The 24,938-nt window shown below is 56.6% G+C and overlaps 2 protein-coding genes across 2 annotated transcripts in view; both read right to left on the bottom strand.

The window, feature by feature from the left end:
* OBP2A (odorant binding protein 2A) overlaps positions 1–24,938 on the bottom strand; it is a 194,255-nt gene that overhangs the window by 163,988 nt on the left and 5,329 nt on the right. The gene's annotated exons all lie outside the window — the stretch shown is intronic.
* Positions 10,358–24,325, bottom strand: LOC100415530 (uncharacterized). Its single transcript, XM_054237886.2, has 10 exons — positions 24,301–24,325; positions 23,698–23,908; positions 22,473–22,551; positions 20,531–20,734; positions 14,899–15,038; positions 14,436–14,509; positions 12,522–12,632; positions 11,596–11,700; positions 11,283–11,328; positions 10,358–10,558 (listed from the first exon to the last, which is right to left on the bottom strand). Exons 1-9 carry the CDS (start codon positions 24,323–24,325, stop codon positions 11,312–11,314), a joined length of 966 nt encoding a protein of 321 aa, XP_054093861.2. The 3' UTR covers positions 10,358–10,558; positions 11,283–11,311.

The following is a 24,938-nucleotide window of genomic DNA, read 5'->3' as shown; positions in this document are numbered from 1 at the left end:
AGGAAAGAGAGAGAAGCTTCATCTGTTAAAAACTCAGGCAGAACAACTAAGCCAAGATATGTCAAAAAAAAAAAGTTTTAAAAGGAAAATTATAAAGTAGAGGAGCAAATTGTGGGAAGTAGAAAAGTTCCTTTTTAAACTTTCCTTTCTTGTTAAAGAATAACTTTGTTAAGCCCTATCCTGTGTAGCTGTCAGACATGCCGTGTTTACAGGCACGTGGTACACTCCATGTCCTTGTACGAGGACTACGTGTCTGATCCATGCACCATTCTTCCTCCTTGTCATATCTATTAGAAGTGGGTCACTAGGTGCAGCCAACACTCAGTTGGAGGCTTCATACAAGGGAAGTCATCCTGGAGGTCAGCTGCCAACCCAACAAAGCAACAAAGTGAAATCCACAAAGTAAATATGACATCCAGTTAACAATTACCAAGTAGGCAGTGAAGCAAGGAAATATGAGCCGTAACCAGGAGAAAAATCGAGTGATAGAATCAGACCCAGAAATGACAGCGATGATGGACTTGGCAGATCAGGATGTTAAAGACCCGGTATAAATACGTCTACACACTCAAGAGGGTCCAGAAAGCAAGAGCAGGATGAGAAGCAAGGTGCCAGGCATGGAAAAGACCCAGGACGTAAAACGGTGCTTCCCCTGTGGAAAACGGTGGGCGGTTTCTCAGAAAGTTAAACACATGGTTATCCTATGACCCAGAAACTTTGCTTGAATTGAGGACAGGAATTCAGACAAATATTTGCATGTGCATATTTGTGGCTGGACTGTTCAGAAGAAACAAAAGATGTAAACACCTCAAGTGTCCATCAAACAATGAGTGGATTAAAGGCATGGGTCAGCTGGGCATGGGCGCTCAGGCCTGTAATCCCAGCACTTTGTGAGGCTGAGGCAGGCGGATCACTGGAGGTTGGGGTTCGAGACCAGCCTGGCCAACATGGTGAAAGCCCATCTCTACTAAAAATACAAAATTAGCCTTGCATGGTGGCGGGCACCAGGAATCCCAGCTACTAGGGAGGCTGAGGCAAGAGAACTGCTTGAGCTGGGAGGGGGAGGTTGCAGTGAGCTGAGACTGTGCCACCGCACTCCAGCCTGGGTGACAGGCTAAGACCCCATCTCAAAAAAAAAATAGGGTCTATTCATGCAGTAATATATTATTCAGCTATAAAACAAACAGGGCATTGATACAGGTTACAACATGGAAGAGCCTTGAAAACAGTGAAGTGAAAGGAGCCAGTCACAAAAAGTCACATGGTGTGTGATTCCATTGATAGGAAATGCCCAGAACAGGTAAATCCTTAGAGACAGAATGTGGGAGGTGAATGCTGCTGGGGACGGGGCTTCCTTTAGGGGTGACGGGAAAGTTTTGGAACTATGCAGAGGTCATGGATGCGCACCGGGCTGTGTGGACTCATTGCTACAGATTGTGCCCTTCAGATGGTTATTTTACACTCTGTGAATTTCGCTTCAGTGAAGTTTGAAAGGGGAATAAATAGCCAGATGGAAATCCTGGAGATGGAAAGCATGGAACTTGATATGATGAGGGCACCAGTGGGCTCACAGCAGAGGGACCAAGGGAAGCAGGGCGGGCGCGGGGCCCAACAGCAGAGCCACCCACAAGGGAGCAGTGAGGAAAGGGCTGAAAGGGACGGGACCTGGGACCCATGGGGTACTCTCAAGGGGTCTGACCTACACAGAGCCCCAGCAGGGAAGAGAAACGGCGAGGGCAGACATGTATTAAGGAAATCATTACCCAAACCATCCACATTTGATGAAAACTATAAGCACACAGACCCAAGAAACTCATGGAGCACCAAGCAGAAGAACCTATGGCAGCCCCTGCCGAGGCTCACAGCGCTTACACCGCAGAGAACCAGAAGTGAGAAGGGCCTCAGATGCAGCCTGCACTCGCCTGCACTCGGGATGGAGAGGACCCTGCCTGCGATGGGGGGACCTGTTCTGTCTGCGCCAGTCATCGCACCACTGGTGGGAAGGAGCAGACCTGCTGCCCTGACAGGTCCCCTTCAGTACTGAGCTCAGGCCCCGCCTCCCCCAGCTGGGTGTCTTTCAACCAGCTCCTAGAGTGTCTCAAACACACTTGCTCCCTGCAGCCTAGAGATGAGGAAGCAGAGGAAGCAGGCTCCTGGCAGAGCAGAGACAGCTCCTCCCCTGGGTTGGGGGTAAACCTGTATCCCCAGTGGGCTGCCTGCTGCCCTGCCTCACCTGCCTGGGTGTTGGCCCAGGGCTCCAACCCCCAACCCTGGCTGAAGGCACCTGGCTTCACAATGGCCCCTGGGCTGCCAAAGAGGAGGAGATCCCATCATTACTGCTGGAACCAAAGGTCCAAAGGTTATTTACACCCACCTTCCCCAACAAGATCCACAGGATACTACCGGTGCATGCTATGGGAACAGCTCACAGAGCAACCGAGCCAGCTCCCTCCTTTCCGCCTGCCCCTCTGGACTATGAGAGAGGACCCTCCAGGGGTTTGAGACTGCCCTGTTCCCATAGCAGTGACGCCCTGGCAGCAACACGGGCCAGACAAAAGGGGCTTGGGGAGCTACCGTGCTGTGCAGCCCCAACTTGGCTTTCTGTCCAGAAAGGTCACTCAAGCCTGTCTCCTGCTCACTCCATAAAACCACATCTCGCCTGGCCCAGCCCCTGCCACCCTTGCCCACACCCCCTGCCTTCCCCTGCCGGCCCTGTGTCTCCAGAAGCCACAGCCAGGGTCCCTTACCCCACGTGTGCCTGCCCTTCCTCATCCCCCACCTGTGCCCGGGCGCTGGGCTGCTCTGCTCTCAGGGAAGCGCAGGCTTCTCCACAAGCAGTGGCCATCTGTGGCCCCCAGGGCTTCCTGAGGGATGTGGCTGTCCCCCACCCCGGGCCACGCACCGACAGCTGGAAAAGGCTGGGCACAAAGGTGTCTTCCAGCCCCTGGCACTAAGGGACTTGTCCACACCCTGGCATAGCTCCTATTGGCATAAGAACAGCCTGTGGGCTCAATCCAGCCCCCTCGGGCTCATACCCACCGCTCACACTCTTACCCCACAGCTCAAACTGTCACCCCCCAACAGACCGTCACCCCACCGCTCATGCCCTCACCCCACAGCTCACATCCTCACCCCACAACAGACCCTCACCCCGCCGTTCATGCCGTTGCCCTGCCACTCATGACCTCATCCCACAGCTCACACCCTCAGCCAACAGACCCTCATCCCACCACTCAGCCCTCAACAGACCCTCACTCCACCGCTCACGTCCTCACCCCACAACTCACACCCTCACCCCGCCACTCACACCCTTGCCCCGCCGCTCATGTCCTCACCCCACAGCTCACACCCTCACCCAACCGCTCACGCCCTCACCCCACAGCTCACACCCTCACCCCTCAACAGACCCTCACCCCGCCTCTCACGCCCTCGCCCCACAGCTCACACCTTCACCCTACCGCTCACACCCTCACCCCCCAACTCACACCCTCGCCCCACCGGTCACGCCCTCACCCCACAACTCACACCCTCACCCCGCCACTCACACCCTTGCCCTGCCGCTCATGTCCTCACCCCACAGCTCACGCCCTCACCCCACCACTCACGCCCTCTCCCCAAAACAGACTCCCACCCCTCCACTCACGCCCTCAACCCACCGCTCACGCCCCCACCCCACAACTCACATCCTCATCCCACCGCTCACGCCCTCACCCCCCAACAGACCCTCACCCTGCCACTCACGCCCTCACCCCACAGCTCACACCCTCACCCCCCAATAAACTCTCACTGCGAGGCTCACACCCTCACCCCCGACACTCACGCCCTCGCCTCTCAGGTATTCGCCCCGTCGCTCACTCCCTCACCCCACAGCTCACGGGCTCACTCCCCAACAGACCCTCACCCCGCCGCTCATGCCCTCGCCCCGCCACCACTCATGCCCCCTCCCTGCCGCTCACACCCCAACAGACCCTCACCCCCCAACAGACCCTCACCCCCAACAGACCGTCACCTCACCGATAATGCCCTTGCCCCGCCGCTCACACCCTCGCCCCCCAACAGACCCTCACCCCACCTTCATGCCCTCGCCCCATAGCTCATGCTATCACCCCCCAACAGACCCTCACTCCACCGCACACGCCCTCGCCCTCGCCCCACAGCTCACGCCCTCGCCCCACAGCTCACGCCCTCACCCCGCGGCTCACACCCTCATTCCACAACTCACAACCTCGCCTCGCCGCTCACACCCTCGCCCCGCTGCTCATGCCCTCACCCCACAGCTCACACCCTGACCCCCCAACAGACCCTCACCCAGCCGCTCACGCCCTCGCCCAGCAGTTCACATCCTCACCCCCCAACAGACTGTCACCCCGCCGCTCACGCCCTCACCCCACAGCTCATGCCCTCACACCCCAACACACCCTTATCCCTCCGCTCACACCCTCACCCTGCAGCTCACACCCTCACACCCCAACAGACCCTCACCCTGCCGCTCACGCCCTCACGCCGACACTCACGCCCTCTCCCCGAGGCTCACGCCCTCGCCGCTCACGTCGTCGCCCCCCCCCCGCTCACGCCCTCACCTCACAGCTCACGCGCTCACCCCCAACAGACCCTCACCCCTCCACTCACGCCCTCACCCCGCCGCTGACGCCTTCACCCCACCGCTCATGCTCTCACCCCACAGATCACTCCCTCACCCCACCGGTCACGCCCTCACCCCACAGCTCACGCCCTCACCCCGCCACTCACGCCCTCACCCCAAAACAGACCCTCACCCCGCCACTCACACCCTCAACTCGCCTCTCATGCCCTCGTCCCCCCACTCACGCTCTCACCCCACAGCTCACGCCCTCACCCCCCAACAGGCCCTCACCCAGACGCTCATGCCCTCGCCCCAGCGCTCACGCCATCGCCCAGCCGCTCACGCCCTCGCCCCCCAACAGACCCTCACCCCACCTCTCATGCCCTCGCCCCAGCGCTCATGCCCTCGCCCCGCCGCTCATGCCCTCGCCCCACAGCTCACGCCCTCACCCCCTAACAGACTCTCACCCCCCAACAGACCCTCACCCCATTGCTCACGCCCTCGCCCCGCTGCTCACGCCCTCGCTCCGCCCCGCACTATTCAGCTTCCTGAGCCAAGACTCAAAAAGCAAACAGGTTCTATTATTTCTAGAAAACCAAAGCACCTCCTTTCTCTGCATTCTTTGTTACCTAGGGAGTGGACTTTCACCTGCAGGATTCATGGAATCTGCCGGAGAATGTTGGGAAGCTGGCCAAGGTCCACTCTGATGGGTTTACCTGGACCCACTGAGGCAGGGACTGCCTGGCCTCACTCACCGGACAATGCTCCCCAAACAGACGTGGCCTGGGGAGGAGAGATGCTCACACTTAGGAAAAAGACGCCACAGTTCTGGGATCCCTTGCCCCCTTTTTTAAACCCATGAGAGATGAAACACTTAACAGGTTTGTGAAATGAAAAGAACAAAATAAACCCAGGTACAGAGCGCCCGGAATGCTGGGCGCCCTCTTGGCCTCATCCTGTCTATGTGTGATTCGAATGGACTGACTCTGGGTGGAGCCGGAGCCGGAGCCGGGAGCCCACCCCCCACCCCCACCCCCCGACCAAGGAGGCTGCAGGGAGAGCTCGGGCGGCTGGCGACACCACTCAGGTCCTCTGATGTGCACTTTTGCGCTTTGGTTTTTGAATCTTAGGAGTGAACTACCAATTTAAGAGTCTTTTTTTTTTTCTTTTCAGAGAAGGTATCTCACTCTGTCGCCCAGGCTGGAGTACAGTGGCACAATCACAGCTCATTGCAGCCTTGACCTCCCGGATTCAAGCGATACTCCTGCTTCAGCCTCCTGAATAGCTGGGACTAGAGGCGCACACCACCACAACCGGCTAAGTTTTGTATGTTTTGTATAGATGCGGGTCTTGCTGTGTTGCCCAGGCTGGTCTTAAACTCTGGACTCAAGTGGTCAGCTCACCTCAGCCTCCAAAGAGTCAGGATTATAGGTGCACCACTGCGTCCCACCTAAAAGTCATTTTAAAAATTAAAAGAAAAAGAAATCTGAAAGAAGACAGATGGTGCCGTTTCATGTATAGAAAAGTCAGTAAGAGGAGAGCACTGAATGTGGGAAAGCCAGGAAGAAAGGCAGAGAACATAGGAGAACTCAGGGCGTGGTCTCCACATGCGGAGTGGCTTAGGCGGCGCAGCGAGGTTGATGAGCCCTCGGCTGAGGAGGCAGGCTCCAAAGGGGTTAACTTTGTCTCCCTTAAAGGGAGTATCCTGTTTTATGAATGATCTCACATGATTTATATGTTTAAGATGGTTGGGCATGGTGGCTCACACCTGTAATCCCAGCACTTTGGGAGGCTGAGGTGGGCTAGTCACCAGAGGTCAGGAGTTCAAGACCAGCCTGGCCAACATGGCAAAACCCCGACTCCAATAAAAATACAAAAATTAGCCACGCATGGTACAAGCCTGTAGTCTAACTACTCGGAAGGCTGAGACAGGAGACTCACTTGAACCCTGGAGGCAGAGGCTGCAGGGAGGTGAGATGGCGCACTCCTGTGAGGGAGACTCCATCTCAAAAAAAAAAAATCTTTACCAAAAATATAAAAATTAGCTGGACTTATTGGTGGGCACCTGTAATCCCAGCTACCAGGTGGGTGTTGAGCCAGGAGAATTGTTTGAACCCAGGAGGCAGAGGTTGCAGTGAGGTGAGGATCGTACTACGACACTCCAGCCTGGGTGACAGAGGAAGACTCCATCTCAAAATAAATAATAAAATAAAATAAAACAAATAGTAAAAGATGACAGTACTCCCCCCACTCATAAGAAAGCCTCAGTACAATTTCTACTGTGTACACACCTAGTGGAGAGCTGGGAAGGGATCCACCCAGCCAAGCCTGTCACATGGTGGGAGGAGACCCAGGACGAGAGGGGCAGGGTGGGGCGGGGCTGCATGGGAAAGAGAGGGTGGGAGAGCCACCATGTTCTCCAGGATGTGGATCACGCCATTCTGTCCTCCTGAGCCGAGTTCTGCAACTGGTTACAGGCAGCCTCCGGCTGAGCTGGCATTGGCGGCTGCAGGAGGGGGCCGGATGGGCTCCCCAGTCCAGACCTGGTGGCCCAGGGGTGACGTTGGGCACCTCCTACAGGCGCATAGGTGCTCTAGGTAACCTGCTGGGTAGCTGGGGCTAGTCGGGGTCTGTGGGATGGCAGGCCTGAGCAGGGGCTGTCTGCAAGTTTGTGCTTAGAAGGCCTGTGTGTGTGCCTGCGTCCATCTGCCAATCCTGCTTCAGGTTACGTGGCCTGTGCCCGCCTGGCCAGTCCTTCCTGAGGATGGCAGGCCCAAGCGCCCTTGGGACTCAACTTCCAGGGACCCCACATCCCCCTTCTCCGGGTGCTCCAAGTGGTACCAGCCAGGAGAGAAGCCGGCTGGTGAGAAACCGATGGCCCCTCTCTCCACTCTTGGGCTGGGCTAGTGCCCTTCCTTTGCCAGATTTCCCACCCAGCTGTGAGCTTAAGCGTGAGTCCCTCATTTCCCCCGAGCACCCTGGCAAGGTGGTGTCCCAGGTCTCCAAATTCTTCCACTGCGTCCCTCATTTCCCCCGAGCACCCTGGCAAGGTGGTGTCCCAGGTCTCCAAATTCTTCCACTGCCAAGGCCCCTCATGCCTGGATGTGGCCTGCCCTGGCCTGGTCTACTTCCTGACCGTGTGACCTCGAGCAAAACTTCTCAGCTCAAGGCTCTGTTCCTGCAGAGAAATGAGAACAGAACCCACACCACTGGCTTTTTCCAGCATGAAAAGCTGGTGTCACAGCGCCCAGCGCAGAGCTCAGTCAATGGAGCAGCTTGCATGCTGGGCTCGCCTTGATATCTGGGCTGGGGCCGGGACCCTGGGGAGTGGGGTTGCCTGGGAGAGGCCCAGAAGCTGCCACGTTGCTGAGATAATGTGGGAAGAGGTCATTTTCAGCCTCCAATGACCGAGGCTGAGCTCAGGGACCAGATGGGAGAGAGGGTTTGAGTGGAAATGACGCAGTGGGAGCTAGGAAGGGTCCTGGGCTCGGGGCACAAGCTGAAGAGCATCTGGAGTGCCACCATGTGGAGATGGTTGGTGACAAACGTGAACGGAGGCAGTGGGTGAGTCCACGTCTCCACAGGGGTGGGCACAGTGCCTGCCCAGCGCTTCACGTGCTAGTTTCCTAAAAGCTGGTGGGTCAGTGGGAGCCGTCTATGAGCCAGGCTGAGGGGCTCAGGGTGAGCCAGGAAAAGGGGGGCGGGGCCAGGGGGTGGAGTGGGAGTCAGAGGCATGGGGGGAGTGCAGTGACAGAGTATGGTTTGGTCTCCTTAGGGTGGGCCTGAGAGGTCCAGAGATGCTCCAGAGGCAGGCGGGAGAACCAGTCCCAAGACTGTGTCTATCAGAAGAGGAGCCTGGCCAGGGGCCTTGGGGGACGCCCTCCTGTGAGGCCCACAGGACCAGGTCAAGCCTTTATGCTGGGAGTTGAGACAGGAGGACCACTGGGGCCGAGTGGACAGAGCTCAGGCGCTGACCTGTCAAGGGCGGGCACACGCACCTACACTGAGTGACGTCTCGTCTGATGACTGCAAATCCTGGCTGCTGGGGGGTGACCAGCCCACAGGTGACCAGCGCTGCCCCTCCCAACACACTCAGGAGGTCCTGAGCACATGCAGCCCAGCCCTGGCCTCCGGGCCAGCTCCTGCCTTGCTCCTGAGCACCTGAGGGTCCACACCACCTGAACTGGTTCATCTCCTCTGTCCAGGGTGGGTGGCCCAGGGCATCAGGGCTGCGGGTACCACCCGGGAGTGGAGGGCTCCAGACCAGGGGTTGGTGAGGAACGGCAGCAGGGGAGCTCCATCTTCAGGCCTAGGTGGACCAGAGCCTGAGCAGTCCTGACCAGCCTCCTGATGGGGAAAGGAGGACATGGGGTCACTGTGGGTGGGGATGGGGAAGGTGCCCTGGGGCAGGACGGAGCGGCTCAGGAGCTGGACCTGTCACTACAGGGAGCCAGGGGTGCCTGGACCACCCGCCTCCACCCTGGGCACATATTTGGGGCCAGGTCATTTTCATTCTGGGATGAGGACACAAATCTCAGCGGAGCCTCAGCCGGGCCCTTTGACCATCGGTGCAGGGTCCTGGGCCTGACTCTTTCCAGGACTTTCCATTTCATCCGAAAGTGAACGCTTAGCTTTTGAAAGCCTGACGTTACTGACAAATACGTGGTTTCAACTTTAAGCTTCATGATGAGCCTTTCATTGCAAAGTGAAAAATTTGGAGTGAAATTCCATCTGACCCATGGGAGAAGCTTCCAGGAGATCAGCTTCTTGAAGACCCACAGCCTGGCATGTGAGGGAAGGAGTCTCGGAGAGGGTGAGTTGGGCAAGACTTGGCTCCAGAGACAGTGCATTCACCTCCCTAAGCAGCCTGGAGTGAGCTCCAGTGCCCCTGCCCCCAGCGGTGCCCATGGGAGGCTCTTCTGAACAGGCTCCTCCCTGAGCACCTGGAGCGTCTGTGTTCTGTGTCAGCCCCTGGGGCAGGGCCAGCCTGACCTCAGAGGGGCCTCCAGTATCCAGCGGTGCCCCGGGCAGGGCATCAACTGGGGTCTCCATCCAGGCTCCCGGTACCTGAGAGACCTCAAAGCTCAGCTGGCCGACCCGAGCCCTCAGCAGGCAGGGCTTTTGAGTCTCATTTGGGGCCAGAGGCACTCTGATGGAGGGGAGGGTGATACCTGCAGACTGGCCTACACCTCCAGGGGATTTCCTTCTCCAGAGTCTCCTGAGGCCGGGAGTGTGATGGCTGGGGAGTCTGTGTTCTGGCGTCAACTGGCATAATCCCCTAGGATTCTTTTCATCAGTTTCCTCTCAATGTGGGGTCACTGACAGTTGCTGGCATTTTTTTCTCCAGGTGTTTCTGACAGGTGAGCTAAATCCCACCATGCCCACCCCCTCCCCACCGTGGGGCACAGGTGCAGGAACTTGATAAGTTTCTCTGATTTTGTCATTTTTGCTTTGATCTTTTTAATTCTGTTTTCTTACTTTCCTTATTTTAATGATTTTTTTCTAACAGGAGCTGGAAACAGATGATTGACTTGAACCCCTTCTTGCTAACCTATTTCAGTATTAAGACTACGAGTTTCCTCTGGGCGCATCGATTCCGATAGTCATTTCACAGATCTTTCATCCTGTAGATAAGAAACTTGAGGTATTTTCTCCAGCAGACGCTGCCCCTGGGATTGCAGCAGCTCTGGCTCTGCCAGACGGTGGGCTGGGCCCGCCCCACGGCCCCGGTCCTTGAATCCCACACCCAGCAGTGATTGCGGTCCAGGCAGAGCATGTTGTATGGGTTTATTAATCATCTCTGCCAGACACGGTCCCCAGGGAGCAGCCTCCCCACGCCCGAGGTGCAGGTGCGCAGCAGGAAGGGACCGGAACACGGTGGCCACGTCGTCATCTTCTGCACCGTGGACATTCTTTGAAAGGGCAGGAGGAGGTCGTACAATGCTGGAGGTGTGGCTGGGCAGGGGTCTGGTCTTCCTGGAGGCAGAGGCGAGCTGTTGAGTCTCACGGGTCACTTAAGTAGAGGAAGGAGGAGCAGGGTGCTGCGGGGAGTCCTGGAAGGACGTGGGTGGGCTCAAGGACACCCCCTTAAAAATGTGGCCCTGAAATCCCAGCACTTTGGGAGGCTGAGGCCGGCAGATCACGAAGTCAAGAGATTGAGACCATCCTGGCCAGCATGGTAAAACCCTGTATCTACTAAAAATACAAAAATTAGATGGTCATGGTGGCAGGTGCCTGTAGTCTCAGCTACTTGAGAGGCTAGGGCAGGAGCCTTGAACCCAGGAGGCGGAGGTTGCAGTGAGCCAAGATCGCACCATTCCACTCCAGCTTGGCGACAGAGTGAGACTCTGTCTCAAAAAAAAAAAAAAAGTGGCACCAAGACCTGCCTGTTCCCAGCTTCTCATGCCCTCCCATGTAACCATCCTCCCTCCTCCTCCTCCAGCCCCACCACTTCCAATCAACACCCCAACCCCCCAAAAAGCATGAGGTTTGACTGCAGGGCACAAGCTCGTGACTTGTACAACACCTGCAAGACACAGGCTGGGCTCATGGACAGGGACGTCAGCAATGTGGCTTTCTGGAATCACAAGACTAGACCCCAGCTCATTCCTTCAGGCTCAGCCCTGAACTGGACACAGTGGGGTCATTCCCAGGGGCCCAGAGAGGCAGCCCCAGGCTGTGGGCGAGGCAGATACATTACCCAGAAGGCAGGACCAGGCAGGAGCTCTCCTAGACAGGGCAGGGCTCTGTGGGAGGAGAGGGGGCAGTGGGGGCATCAGAGAGAGAAGAGACAGCTGGGGACACAGCAGCCCCAGGGCCAGAGCGGGGGTGGGAGGATGATGGGAGGGGGCGGGACCCCACCCCAGGGTGGCTCTGCACCCCAGGAGGCAGGGGGAGAACTGGGGAGGGGCCAAGGAGTGACCTGAGTCCTCCAGAGCCAGTGGGGGACTCGGGCTGAGAAAGAGGCTGCTTCTCCTCTAGCAGAGGCTGGGCCTGTCCTAGGCAGAGCTCACCTGGCAGACGGTGCCATCCCATGAGCATCCTTGAGTCCACCGGCACGGTCAAGACAACGCGGAAGAATTCATTCATGACCTCGTTGTCTGCCTCCTCAGATCTGGCTGTGGGGGAGGCTGGCTCAGTCTTGGGCCCCTGGGGCTTGGATGAGAGCTGGGGAGCTCCAGAGGCCATGCTAAGGAGGGAGGGCAGGGAAGGAGGCCCCAGTGCTCCCAGGTCAGGCAGAGTTTGGTCTGGTGCAGGTCCCCAGGGTGGTCTCCGGGGCTCTGTCCACCTGGCCTCCAGGTTCCCCGTCCACAGCTCCCACTCCTCAGTCAGGCCCCCTCTGCTCCACTCTGGGCAGCGCTGGGGTCCACACAGCTCAGGGTGGTGTCTACAGGGTCATGGGAGCACAGTGCCCGCCTTCCCAGTGTCCGGCTCTCACCAAGCACGGCTGAGGCTGATCAAGAAGACACCTGTGTGACCCCAGAGGGAACCCTGTGCTCAGAAACACTGGGAAGGGCTGTGCCCGTGTGGATTTTTTGGTATTTGGGGCCTTTGGTTGAGAACATCATAGGTTTAGGGGTGTTTTGGTTGAATGTCCAGTGAACATTCTTTCCACCAAGCCCAGCCCCTTGACTGGCGACTGTCCCACTGGCCCCATATTAGCTCCCCGCTGCCCCATTTCTGATGCAGTGTCAGAGGACTGGAACAATCACTGCAGAAAAACTCAGCCTGGCTGGGTGCCACGGCACTCCAGCCTGGGCGACAGAAAGAGACCCTGTCTCAGAAAAGCAAAACAAGCAAACGCAAAACCAAGAAAGAAAAACTCAGCCCCCAGGCACTGAGGTGGACAGGAAGCCAGCTGTCATCTCCCCAGGGTTCCCAGCCATGGACATAGCTGCGACCTCTCACCCACGCTGAGCTCATGCGCTGTGAGACCCACCCAGATACTGGCACATGGTGCTCTGGTTGGGGGCGGCGGTGCTCTTCATGCAGAGAAACAGGAATTTGTCATAGTCAGTCTGCAGCAGCGTAACCTCGTTTACGGCCATAACTGGGGAAAGAAGAGAAGAACCAAAAGAAAGATGAAGCCTCCGTCCCAGCAGAGTCTTGTGCAGACGTGAGGAAGTCCCACCAAATAAGTGGCTTCCTTGTCTACCACCACTGTGGGCCGTGGGCCCTGCTGTGAACTGTGGCCCCTGCTGTGGGCCATGGCCAGGGAAGCCAGAGAGAAAAGGAAAGAAGAGACAACGTGGAGGGACATGGAACCCTGGCTGAAGGGGAGAGGTCAGTCGTGCAGTGTGGAGGCAGACATGGCAGGCAGGGGGGCTCTGACCTGGACACATTCCAACTGAGAAGTCACTGATGGATGAGGACGCTGGGAGACCACACAGGAACAGGGCAGGGGGCAAGAAGAGGGAGAAGAAATGGACCTTGGACAGTGCCCCGATTTTGGGGAGGGCAAGCAGGATCAGAAAGGCCTCAGGCAAGTCCCGAGCATGAGAAGCAAACTGTACTTGCTGAAAAATGTGCGCAAGACATTCCCTCTGCGCCCCTCCTTTAAATCTTTGAGGCCCATCGCCCAGGAGGGGATAAGAGACCCCAGACCCTGACCATCTCTGTCTTTTTAAAAAATAAGAATTAACAAAATAGAACAAAATGTTGCAAATTGTTATGCAGAATTCAGTGGAGCAAGGACATATGGTAGGTCCCTCTCTTTTCCTGCAAAGAGGCCTGGGAGCTCGGCCCGAGGCCAGAGCTGCAGCCCCAGAGTGAGCAAGAGGCAGCCAGGCACATGGGAACAGCAGCCCACCTGCCCACCTGTTCACCTACCCACCTGCCCACCTGTTCCCTTGCCCACCTGCCTACCTGTTCAGCTCCACACTTGCCCACCTACCCACCTGTTCACCAGGCCACCTGCTCAACTTACTACCTGTCCACCTGCCCACCTGTTCACCTACCCACACGATTACCTGCCCACCTGCCCACCTACCCACCTGTGACCTTCCCACCTGTTCACCTACTCACCTGCTCACCTACCCACATGCTCAACTGTCCATCTGTTCACTTACCCAAGTGCTCACCTCCACACCTGCCCACCTGCTCACTTACTCGCCTGTCCACCTGTTCACCTACCTACTTGCTGACGTGCCCACCTGCACACCTGCTCACCTACCAACCTGCTCACCTACCCACCTGCCCACATAACCACCTACCCATCTGTTCACCTACCTACCTACTTACCTGCTCAACTACCCACCTACTCACTTGCCCATCTGCCCACCTGCCCACCTACCCATCAGTTCACCTGCCAACTGACCCACCTGCTCACCTACTCACCTGCTTAACTACTCACCTGCTCCCAACCCAACTGCTCACCTACCCATCTGCCCACCTACATACCTACCCACCTGTTCACCTAACCACCTGCTCACCTACCCACCTGTCCACCTACCCGCTTGCCCATCTGGCAACCTACCCACCTGTCCAACTGCTCACCTGCCTTCCTGTCCACCTGCTCACCTGCCCAGCTATTCCTCTGCCCACCTTCTCACCTGCAGCCTCCCTGACCTGCTGTGAGGCCGGAGTGAACAGTGCACAGATAGCACCTGTCCCCTGTGCCTGGGCACAGTGCAGACCCACGTCCAGTCACTGTCATGCCAAGAATCAGTGCTTCCCCTTCCCCTCCAGGCAAAACATGCTCTGGGCTCAGCATCAGGTTGAGTGGAGCAAACACTCTGACTCCCTGAAGCGGAGAGAATTGAGACAAGACAGGCCCCATCCCCCACTCCTCAGCAGAGCCGCCTCTGGGAGACTGTGGCTAGCACACCAGCCCCTGGGGTCCGGGGATGCTCACAGTTGATCTTGAAATTCCTCGAATTTTCAGTCTTCTCTGCAAGGACCTTCTTCTCAACACAATTGTTGTTCTCCCTGAAAGGCGGTGACAGTAGAATGTGGTGACCACTTGAACTGGAGTTGCCCTCAGTGTCACCCCTCAAATCAGGTCACTGCAGGAACTTCTCTGGGTCCCAGGAGCACCACAGCCCTCAGCCGCCCACACCTTCTCCTCAGTCTGACCTGAGGCTGCTCTGTGGCGTCAGCTGTTGACTCAGAGCCTGAGGCAGGGGCTCTGAGAGGACAGGGACCATCTGCCGCCCCGGTTTTCCACACCACCCTCATGGAGGGGCCACAGTGAAGCTCCTGGCTGTCAGAAAACGCCCGGGGCTGAGCCCGGCTCTGCCCACCCCACCCAGTCCTGGACCCCTACAGAGGGATATTGAGTCCCCCGCCTGCCGCAGTCCTAATGATGAGGAACCCACCATCTCTGCAGAGTGATCTCCAGGTTGCCGTCGGCAGTGGGCGTCAAGGAGGTGATGTAGTTCCTCAGAGGGGCATCCCTGGCCTCCAGCAGGGTGGAGTCGCTGGCAGCCATGGCCATGGTGTGCCACGTCCCTGCCAACTGAGGGGGCCTTCAGCTGCATGGGGGTCCCTGCCCCACTGTGGCTCTCACTACACACCATGCAGTCAGGGCTGAGTCTAACTGGGATGGGTGCAGTGAGCACTGGATGGTTGTCTGCTGTCTATCAGTTGCTGGGCTACGGAATTTGTGCTAACTCAGGAGTGTTCCAAAGTCCAAATATTGAGGGAGTCACCTAGGATGCTGGGAAACCAGAGAGACCACCCTAAAGATGGAGAGCAGGGCTGAGGGGTTCCTGACATCATGGCGTCCACTCTGCACTTCCTATAGGTTTCTGAGATCCTGGGCTTCCCGCCTGCTTTCAGCTCCCTCCTGCCCCAGGCCTCCCACAGTAACATGCCCCCTTCACCCGCCTCAAACCTTTGAGACCTCCAGGTCCTGCTCGGTCTGGGGGATGTCACTGGCCTGGATGCTACAGACCAGGGCCATGCCCAGGGTGAGCAGGAGGCACTGCATGGCTGCGGCTGTGGGTGGCTCTGAGCTCTGGAGTGAGAGGGAGGCTGAGGCAGTGTGGGCTCAGGGGCCTTATGTAGGAGGAGGGCAGACGAGAGCCCTGCCCACAGCCTCACCATGCCATTCCTCAAACCCATGACTCATCCTCACCCCATGGACAGCTTCCTGCACTGGGACAATGGGAGGCTCTTCCCTGTGTCCATGAAGGAACCTCCTCTGTGTCCAGCCAGGCAGCTCCTGGCAGGGCCTCAGGTGGGAGGGGCCTGAATCAGGTCTAGGCTGGCAGGCAGTGGTGGGAGCACCTCCTGGGTCGGGGCTCCTGGACAATGTCGGGTCAGAGGCCAGCAGTGGGGACAGCTGTGCCCAGGGCAGGGGTATGGCCTGTGGGGCAGGCAGAAGGCCTGAGAGCCCCATGGCAGCCTTGTGATGCCACAGACGTCGTGCCAGTGGGTGGCTGTCTGCATGGTCCGAATCCTGATCTGTACCTTCCGCTCAGCCTTGCCCAGGTGTGCACAGCTGTGCCTCTCACACACCACCCTCTGGACAGGGGCTCACTGCCTGCTAGTGCTGTTCCTCTCTGACTCACAGGCAAGATGGGCTGGAAGTGGAGGACGCCGTCAGGCGTCAGTGAACTTCCAGACTCTGTCCTACGGTCTGTATTGTAAGCCCTTTTTCCCACAGGGAAGCGTCACTTCGTAACTTACACATGAGCCTGTGTCCCACTCGCTGGAGAGCAAGTGAGTGCTGAGGCAAGACATGGGTGTCCGTTCCTATTCTCCCTCCCACGAGGGCAGGTCGTTCTGGCCAGGACAACGAGGCAAGAACAGTAAGGAAGGGCACGCAGGTGGGAAGGGGAAGAACACCTGTCCCTGTTGGCATAGAACGGTACCCAGGTACCAAATGGTAGGAAATCTACAAAAACCCTCCTCGAGCTGAGTGAGGTCGGCAAGGTCAATCACACAAAAATCTACCACGATGCCGTGCAGTGTCAAGGAGTCCACAGAAGCCGAAACCGGAAATACGGAATTTGTAATCCCACACACACAGCGTGCAGGCAAAGGTCTCACCAAACACGGACAGGACTTACCCTCTGAACCCTACAAATGGCAATGAGAGAAATCAAAGCCCTAAGGACACGGAGAATCGCAACATGCTCATGAGCTGGAAGGTTCAACACAGTGAAGACGTTCGCTCTTCCCACTCAACCCAGAGAGTTAATGCAGTTCCCATCCAATTCTCAGCAAGGTACTTTGTAGACAGATATAGACGTGTGTGTGTGTGTGTGTGTGTGTGTGTATTTTTTTTTTTTTTTTGAGGCAGAGGCTTGCTCTGTTGCCCAGGCTGGAGTGTAGTGGCACAGTCTTGGCTCACTGCAACTTCTGCCTCCCAGGTTCAAGTGATTCTCCTGCTTCAGCCTCCTGAGTAGCTGGATATGATAGGTGCCCTCCACCATACCTGACTAATTTTTGTATTTTTAGTAGAGAGAGGGTTTCACTATGTTGGCCAGGCTGGTCTCGAACTGCTGCCTTCAAGTGATCTGCCCGCCTCAGCCTCCCAAAGTGCTGGGATTACAGGCGTGAGCCACTGCACTTGGCCATATGTAGTATGTAGGCAATTTTTTAAGGAGTTACAATAGCTAAAGCCATTTTGAAGAAGAATAAACTATAACGAGTTAGTCTACCCAACTTTACAAGCACTATTATCAATGGTAACCAAGAGAATGTGGTATTGCCAGAGAAATGGACGCATAGATCCGTGGTAAAGAACAGAGAGCCCGAACAAGGACTCACACAAATACGGCAACTGACGTTTAACAAGCGGCAAGAGGGGTGCACGGGGGAGATGTTGGAAAAGAGGATCCTGGTCCAGACCCCAAGCACGGGTTCTTGGATCTCACACAGGAAAGAATTCAAGGTGCCTCACAGAGCACAGTGAAAACAAGTGGATGGGAAAGGACCCCATGCCGGAGCGGGGTGACCTCAGAAAGCAGGGGGAAGAACGCCCATCCTCCGTGAGTGCCTCTGCTTGTAAGAAGCTGTGAGGAGCTACAGTGAAATCTGAACTGTGCGATGCGCTCACTGACAGGGGCTCCAAACCCATTGGAATACAATTAAAAGCAAGAATTGGGAAGTTCCATCATGTTAACAGCAACTTAACTGCACCCACACAGTCTAACATGATTCAAAGAGAAACAAAATGGAGTGTGTTATTTTTTGCTGTGTAAGAAATTGGCTCGAAACACAGCAACTGAAAACCACAGTTTCTGGGGCTCAGGAATGGGAGAGGGGCCCAGCAGGGTGGCTCTGGCCTAGGGTCTGCAATAAGGCTGTGGTCATGTTCTGGGCTGGGACTTTGGGCTCTGGAGAATGTCTTGGAACTGGTGGACCAGATGGCTGCTGGGAGCTTCAGATTCCTGCCACATGAGCTTCTCCCTGGGGCTGCTGGTGACATGATTTCCCACAGCAAGTGGAATGAGGACCAGTGGGGCTGACGTCACACTCTGCGTCAGAATCATGCGCCATCCCTTTCTCCTTGTCATTTCTATTAGAAGTGGGTCACTTGGTCCAGCCCACACTCAATGGAAGGCGTCACACAAGGGAAGTCATCCTAGAGGTCAGCTGCCAACTCAACAAAGCAACAAAATGAAATCCACAGAGTAAATATGACGGATGTCCAGTTAATAATTATCAAGTAAGCTGTGAAGCAAGGAAATATGAGCCATAACCAGGAGAAAAATCAAGTGATAAAAGCAGACCCAGAAATGACAGCAATGATGGACTTGGCAGATCAGGATGTTAAAGACCCGGTATAAATATGTCTACACACTCAAGAGGGTCCAGAAAGCCAGAGCAGGATGAGAAGCAAGGTGCCAGGCATGGAAAAGACCCAGGACGTAAAACGGTGCTTCCCCTGTGGAAAACGGTGGGCGGTTTCTCAGAAAGTTAAACACATGGTTATCCTATGACCCAGAAACTTTGCTTGAATTGAGGACAGGAATTCAGACAAATATTTGCATGTGCATATTTGTGGCTGGACTGTTCAGAAGAAACAAAAGATGTAAACACCTCAAGTGTCCATCAAACAATGAGTGGATTAAAGGCATGGGTCAGCTGGGCATGGGCGCTCAGGCCTGTAATCCCAGCACTTTGTGAGGCTGAGGCAGGCGGATCACTGGAGGTTGGGGTTCGAGACCAGCCTGGCCAACATGGTGAAAGCCCATCTCTACTAAAAATACAAAATTAGCCTTGCATGGTGGCGGGCACCAGGAATCCCAGCTACTAGGGAGGCTGAGGCAAGAGAACTGCTTGAGCTGGGAGGGGGAGGTTGCAGTGAGCTGAGACTGTGCCACCGCACTCCAGCCTGGGTGACAGGCTAAGACCCCATCTCAAAAAAAAAAAATAGGGTCTATTCATGCAGTAAAATATTATTCAGCTATAAAACAAACAGGGCATTGATACAGGTTACAACATGGAAGAGCCTTGAAAACAGTGAAGTGAAAGGAGCCAGTCACAAAAAGTCACATGGTGTGTGATTCCATTGATAGGAAATGCCCAGAACAGGTAAATCCTTAGAGACAGAATGTGGGAGGTGAATGCTGCTGGGGACGGGGCTTCCTTTAGGGGTGACGGGAAAGTTTTGGAGCTATGCAGAGGTCATGGATGCGCACCGGGCTGTGTGGACTCATTGCTACAGATTGTGCCCTTCAGATGGTTATTTTACACTCTGTGAATTTCGCTTCAGTGAAGTTTGAAAGGGGAATAAATAGCCAGATGGAAATCCTGGAGATGGAAAGCATGGAACTTGATATGATGAGGGCACCAGTGGGCTCACAGCAGAGGGACCAAGGGAAGCAGGGCGGGCGCGGGGCCCAACAGCAGAGCCACCCACAAGGGAGCAGTGAGGAAAGGGCTGAAAGGGACGGGACCTGGGACCCATGGGGTACTCTCAAGGGGTCTGACCTACACAGAGCCCCAGCAGGGAAGAGAAACGGTGAGGGCAGACATGTATTAAGGAAATCATTACCCAAACCATCCACATTTGATGAAAACTATAAGCACACAGACCCAAGAAACTCATGGAGCACCAAGCAGAAGAACCTATGGCAGCCCCTGCCGAGGCTCACGGTGCTTACACCGCAGAGAACCAGAAGTGAGAAGGGCCTCAGATGTAGCCTGCACTCGCCTGCACTCGAGATGGAGAGGACCCCGCCTGCGATGGGGGGACCTGTTCTGTCTGCGCCAGTCATCGCACCACTGGTGGGAAGGAGCAGACCTGCTGCCCTGACAGGTCCCCTTCAGTACTGAGCTCAGGCCCCGCCTCCCCCAGCTGGGTGTCTTTCGACCAGCTCCTAGAGTGTCTCAAACACACTTGCTCCCTGCAGCCTAGAGATGAGGAAGCAGAGGAAGCAGGCTCCTGGCAGAGCAGAGACAGCTCCGCCCCTGGGTTGGGAGTAAACTTGTATCCCCAGCGGGCTGCCTGCTGCCCTGCCTCACCTGCCTGGGTGTTGGCCCAGGGCTCCCCCCGCCCAACTCTGGCTGAAGGCACCTGGCTTCACAATGGCCCCTGGGCTGCCAAAGAGGAGGAGATCCCATAATTACTGCTGGAACCAAAGGTCCAAAGGTTATTTACACCCACCTTCCCCAACAAGATCCACAGGATACTACAGGCTCACAGGCAACCGAGCCGGCTCCCTCCTTCCCACCTGTCCCTCTGGACTATGAGAGAGGACCCTCCAGGGGTTTGAGACTGCCCTGTTCCCACAGCAGTGACACCCTGGCAGCAACACGGGCAGGACAACAGGGGCTTGGGGAGCTACCGTGCTGTGCAGCCCCAACTTGGCTTTCTGTCCAAAAAGGTCACTCAAGCCTGTCTCCTGCTCACTCCATAAAACCACATCTCACCTGGCCCAGCCCCTGCCACCCTTGCCCATGCCCCCTGCCTTCCCCTGCCAGCCCTGTGTCTCCAGGAGCCACAGCCAGGGTCCATCACCCGACGTGCGCCTGCCCTTCCTCGTCACCCACCTGTGCCCGGGCATTGGGGCTCCTCTGCTCTCGGGGAAGCGCAGGCTTCTCCACAGGCAGTGGCCATCTGTGGCCCCCAGGGCTTCCTGAGGGATGTGGCTGTCCCCCACCCCGGACCACGCACTGACAGCTGGAAAAGGCTGGGCACAAAGATGCCTTCCAGCCCCTGGCACTAAGAGACTTGTCCACACCCTGGCATAGCTCCTGTTGGCACAAGACTGGCCTGTGGGCTCAAACCAGCCCCTGGCACTAAGAGATTTGTTCACACCCTGGCATAGCTCCTATTGGCACCAGACTGGCTTGTGGGCTCAACCCAGCCCTCTTGGGCTCCAGCTGGAGCCTGCCCTTCCTTGTCCCTGGCCTGTGCCCGGTTGCTGCCGACTGCTCTGCTCTTGGGGAAGTGCATGCTTCTCCACAGTCAGTGGCCATCTGTGGCCCCCAGGGTGTCATCTGCAGGCCCCAGGAGAGCTGGATCTTGGACTCAGAGCATCTGAAGGACTCGAGGCTCTGAGGCTGTGTCTGGGACCAGCCAGGATGACTGTGGTACTTGGCACTAGAAGTCAACAACGGTCCCTTCAATACCAGGCTGGAAATTGAGGTTTGCAGGTGAGAGCAGGATTGCAGTCTGTCACATGGAAAACTCAGCCACATTCACAGTTGGTGTGGTCACATGGCAGGTAGGCATTTGGTAGTCTCCCGGTGAAGACGGCTCCTCAGAGGGCCGTTTAAATAGTCGCACCCATGTAGCTTCCTGGAGGACACAGCAGCCTTTGAGTTCATTTTGGTGACAGAAGAGCACCAAGTCTCCAAGGGGCGAGCTGGCGCTTCTCAACCTGTGAGCACCCCACCTGCCCGCCCATTCTTCTCTCAGCTCCGTCCTGCCCCAGCTGAGCTTGAGAAGTGCCCCCAGCTTGTAGTGTCAGCCCGGCCCCTGACTCAGTCAGTCCTATCCGGGGGCACCGAGGCCCTGGCCTGGGATTCTGAAGCATCTTTGCTAAAACAAAATAAAAGTGTTGTTTCACTCTCACGAAGCCCCTTCTTCCCTCTCCTCCCACTCTGCTGCCGTGACTTCTGAGGGCAAGCAATGAATGGGTATGTGAAGTGCACAGCAATTGCAAACATCGTGCAAAATCCTCCTCCCCAAACCCGAGAGCTCAGCTCCCTGGGCAGGTGTGGACCCATGGTCGACAGGGTCAGGGATTTGCTCTGGAGAGCTGAGTGTCCTGGGCTAGATGGAGGAGGTAGCTGCACAGCCCCTCGGATGCCCTGACTGCCCCTGAGCTGCTCACTTTAAAATGTTGATCTTATGTGAATTTTCCTTCCATAAATTACTAAGAACAAAATTCATCTGGTAGGATTTGAGAGGTGGAAGAACTATTTGCTGATGGAGAATTTTCCAGCAGGAAACAGAGACATTGGGCCTTCAGAGGGAGCCTAAGGGACGTTGCTGCTGCTGCTGAGGGCGGGTCAGGTCCCTGGACCAGCTCCCTGAGGATAATCAGAGGCATCTGGGGGCGAAGACGGTGGGAGGACACTCCCAGCTGGATGCAGGCAGGGAGGAGGCGGGAGGAGCTGGCCTCTGAGAGGGGCTTGGTCATTGCTCCAGTGACTCCAGCCTCCCTGTCTGCCTGACCTCAGGCCTTCCAGCATCTTCCCGTTGTCACCATGTCACATGCAGGCAAGGTGAGAGGCACAGACGCCAGAGGCTGGATGCAGTGGTTGGGCTCAAAAGGGCCCTGTTGTCCTGAGCCCCCGCTGCTCTCTGAGCCAAGATTCCTGGGTTCTTTCCTGGGACTGGGGAAGCTCCTGAGCTTGAAGCATCTATCCTGTGACCCAGGGCTGACCCCATCAGGAGGCCAGGGCTGCAGGTGATGTGGACTCACAATGGCACCCTTGTGCCTTCCAGGCCCTGGTGCTGCCTCCCCTGCCCACTCCCAATTACCCCAGGGGGTGGCACCATAGGTGTCAGCTCGACCCAGTAATTACCTGCAGGGAGGGCAGCTGGTGGTGTCCTGCCATCCCTGGGGGTGGGGAGAGGCAGGGCCAGTGCGCTTTTGGGCCAGAGACAAGTGGGCAGGTCCCAGCCCCCAAGGGCTACAGAGAAAGGCTTCAGTGTTCCCTGTCCATGGTGACCTCCTCCTGGTGACAGGCAGGATTCCTGCCCACTACGGGATCTGAGAGGACAGGGTGTTCTGCCAGGCCCCTTGACCCTCCAGCCCCTGAAGCAGACTCCATGGCTGCCCCCTTCTCAGCAGGAGCTTGGACACTCAGGGACACCTGTGGGGCTGTAGAGGCAGTGTCTGTCCACAGCCCAGCAGGTTCTGCAGGAAGAAATGTGTGGATGGGGATGCGGGCAGCAGCCACATGGGCGGCTAAGAAGTCATTTCCTCCACGTGTGTGTATAGGGGTGCGAGCGTGTGTGTTGGAAAGGGCTGCACACACACATGATGGAACAGGATAGAGCATTCAGAAACAGAGCCGCACAGACAGGTCATTGATTAATAGAACCCCCGGCTCAATTCTATGGAGAAAGGATGGTCTTTTCACCCACTGGGGTTGGAAGAGCTGCTGTGCCACAGGCAGACAGATGGTCCTTGACACGAGTGACACGCCCGCCTCACACAAAACCAGCTCTTATGTGGTCACAGGTGTCCACATAACGTCAGTCCACCATACATTTAGAAGAAAACAAAGAGAGATCGTCATGACCTGGGGTGAGGCAAAGAATTCTCAGCTGGAGCACCAGAAGGACGACTCATTCAAGGCGAGCAGATGGATTGGCATCATCGGCATGAAAGAGAAATACATTTCCCCTGAATTTCCCTCAATTCTAAGCACCCAGTTGATGGCATTTTGTTATAGCAGTCTACAGGGACTGAGTCTCCCAAGTAACGTTTAAATAGACCCTCGTGTCCTTCGGCCAGAAAGTAGGCAGAGCAAAAAACCAGGAACCCATTGAATAAGTGGGAGAATTTTGGAGAAGTCTGAATGGGCCACCTCAGCAAATCTCCTAGGCCAGCGAGAACCCTGGGCCGGGAGGAGTGAGACCCCGAGGCTTGGGATGGGGGTGTCCAGGGAGATGCTTTTGAGAACCTTAGAGCCACATCCCCCTGAACTCCTGGGGAAGGGTCCTCACACCTGTTAGAGTAGAACACCCCCCCACCTACCTCTCAAAGACCACACAGAGGGCAAAGCTTGGCAAGAAGATGCCTGCCCAGCTCGAGGCCATGGCACCAATGGCCGACTGCAGCCAGCCTGTGATGCCCCATCTGGGGGTACGCTGTTCCAGGCAGGGGGCTTCCCTGAAGCAGCTGCAGGATGGGGCTGACATGCACTGTGTGACCCAGGAGCACACATAGGTTCCTGGGGTGCTGGGCCCTGGAGGTAGATAAAGGCTTGTGTCGGGGGAGTCTGCCAACAGGGGATCCCTCCCCCATGCCCTGGACGTTGCCCACTGCCAGGCACCATGGAGCCTGCTGTGCTGGACTGCCTGGCTTAGAGGCTTAGAAGACCATGAAGCCCTGCGTGAGAGGAGCAGAGAGGCCAGAACTGCCTTGGCAGGACATGGGGGACACAACCCAAGAGCTCCCAGGATGGAGCAGTCCAGGCTGAGCCTGTGGTCCAGGGCCCCGAATCCCCTTGGCTCACTCTGCCTCCAGGCAGGCTGCTGTACCTGCTATGTACAAAGACAAGGAGACGAGTATGAGGAGGGAAGACGGCCCCAGGACCAGGGAGTCACAGAGATGATGAACAGAACATGACGGCCCTACAAGGAGCCAGAGGGGCAGTCGGCATGGGTACCACCACCGCATCCCATCAGCCAGGCTCAGGAGGGAGACATGGCACTGACATGGCCTCCCCCAGGAGCCTGGCTCCTCACCAGCACCAGCCTGAGCAGCCTCAGACCTGGGCCATCCAGTGCGGGGAGGGGCCTTCAGTGCCACAGTCAGCAGACATCAGGTAAGTGTGGCTTCCCCACTGCAGATTATAGACACAGCATCTGGGGGGCCGCATGCTGCACAGAAGCAGCCGGTCCCTGAGGCCACACGCGGTGCAGCTCTGCTGACGTGACATTCCCAGGAAGACAGCTGGAGTGACAGGCACCTCCGTAGCTGCTGGAAGGTGGGTGGGGTGTCTATAAAGGGAGAGCACGGGGAGTTATCTGGGGGGTGAAGCTGTTCTGCATCTTGACTAGGGCGGTGTTAACACAAATGTATGCATGCCTTGAAATTCACAGAACTGTGCCAAAGGAAAAATCAACGCTACTGTATAATCGCCTAAATTCTTAATGTAGGCTGGACACAGTGGCTCATGCCTGTAATCCCAGCACTTTGGGAGGCTGAGGCTGGAGATCACCTGAGGTCAGGAGGTTGAGACCAGCCAGGCCAACATGGTGAAACCACATCTC

This window comes from Callithrix jacchus, chromosome 1 (assembly GCF_049354715.1).
Source record: "Callithrix jacchus isolate 240 chromosome 1, calJac240_pri, whole genome shotgun sequence".
Classification (NCBI taxonomy): domain Eukaryota; kingdom Metazoa; phylum Chordata; class Mammalia; order Primates; family Cebidae; genus Callithrix; species Callithrix jacchus.
This window is presented reverse-complemented; position numbering and strand designations above follow the sequence as displayed.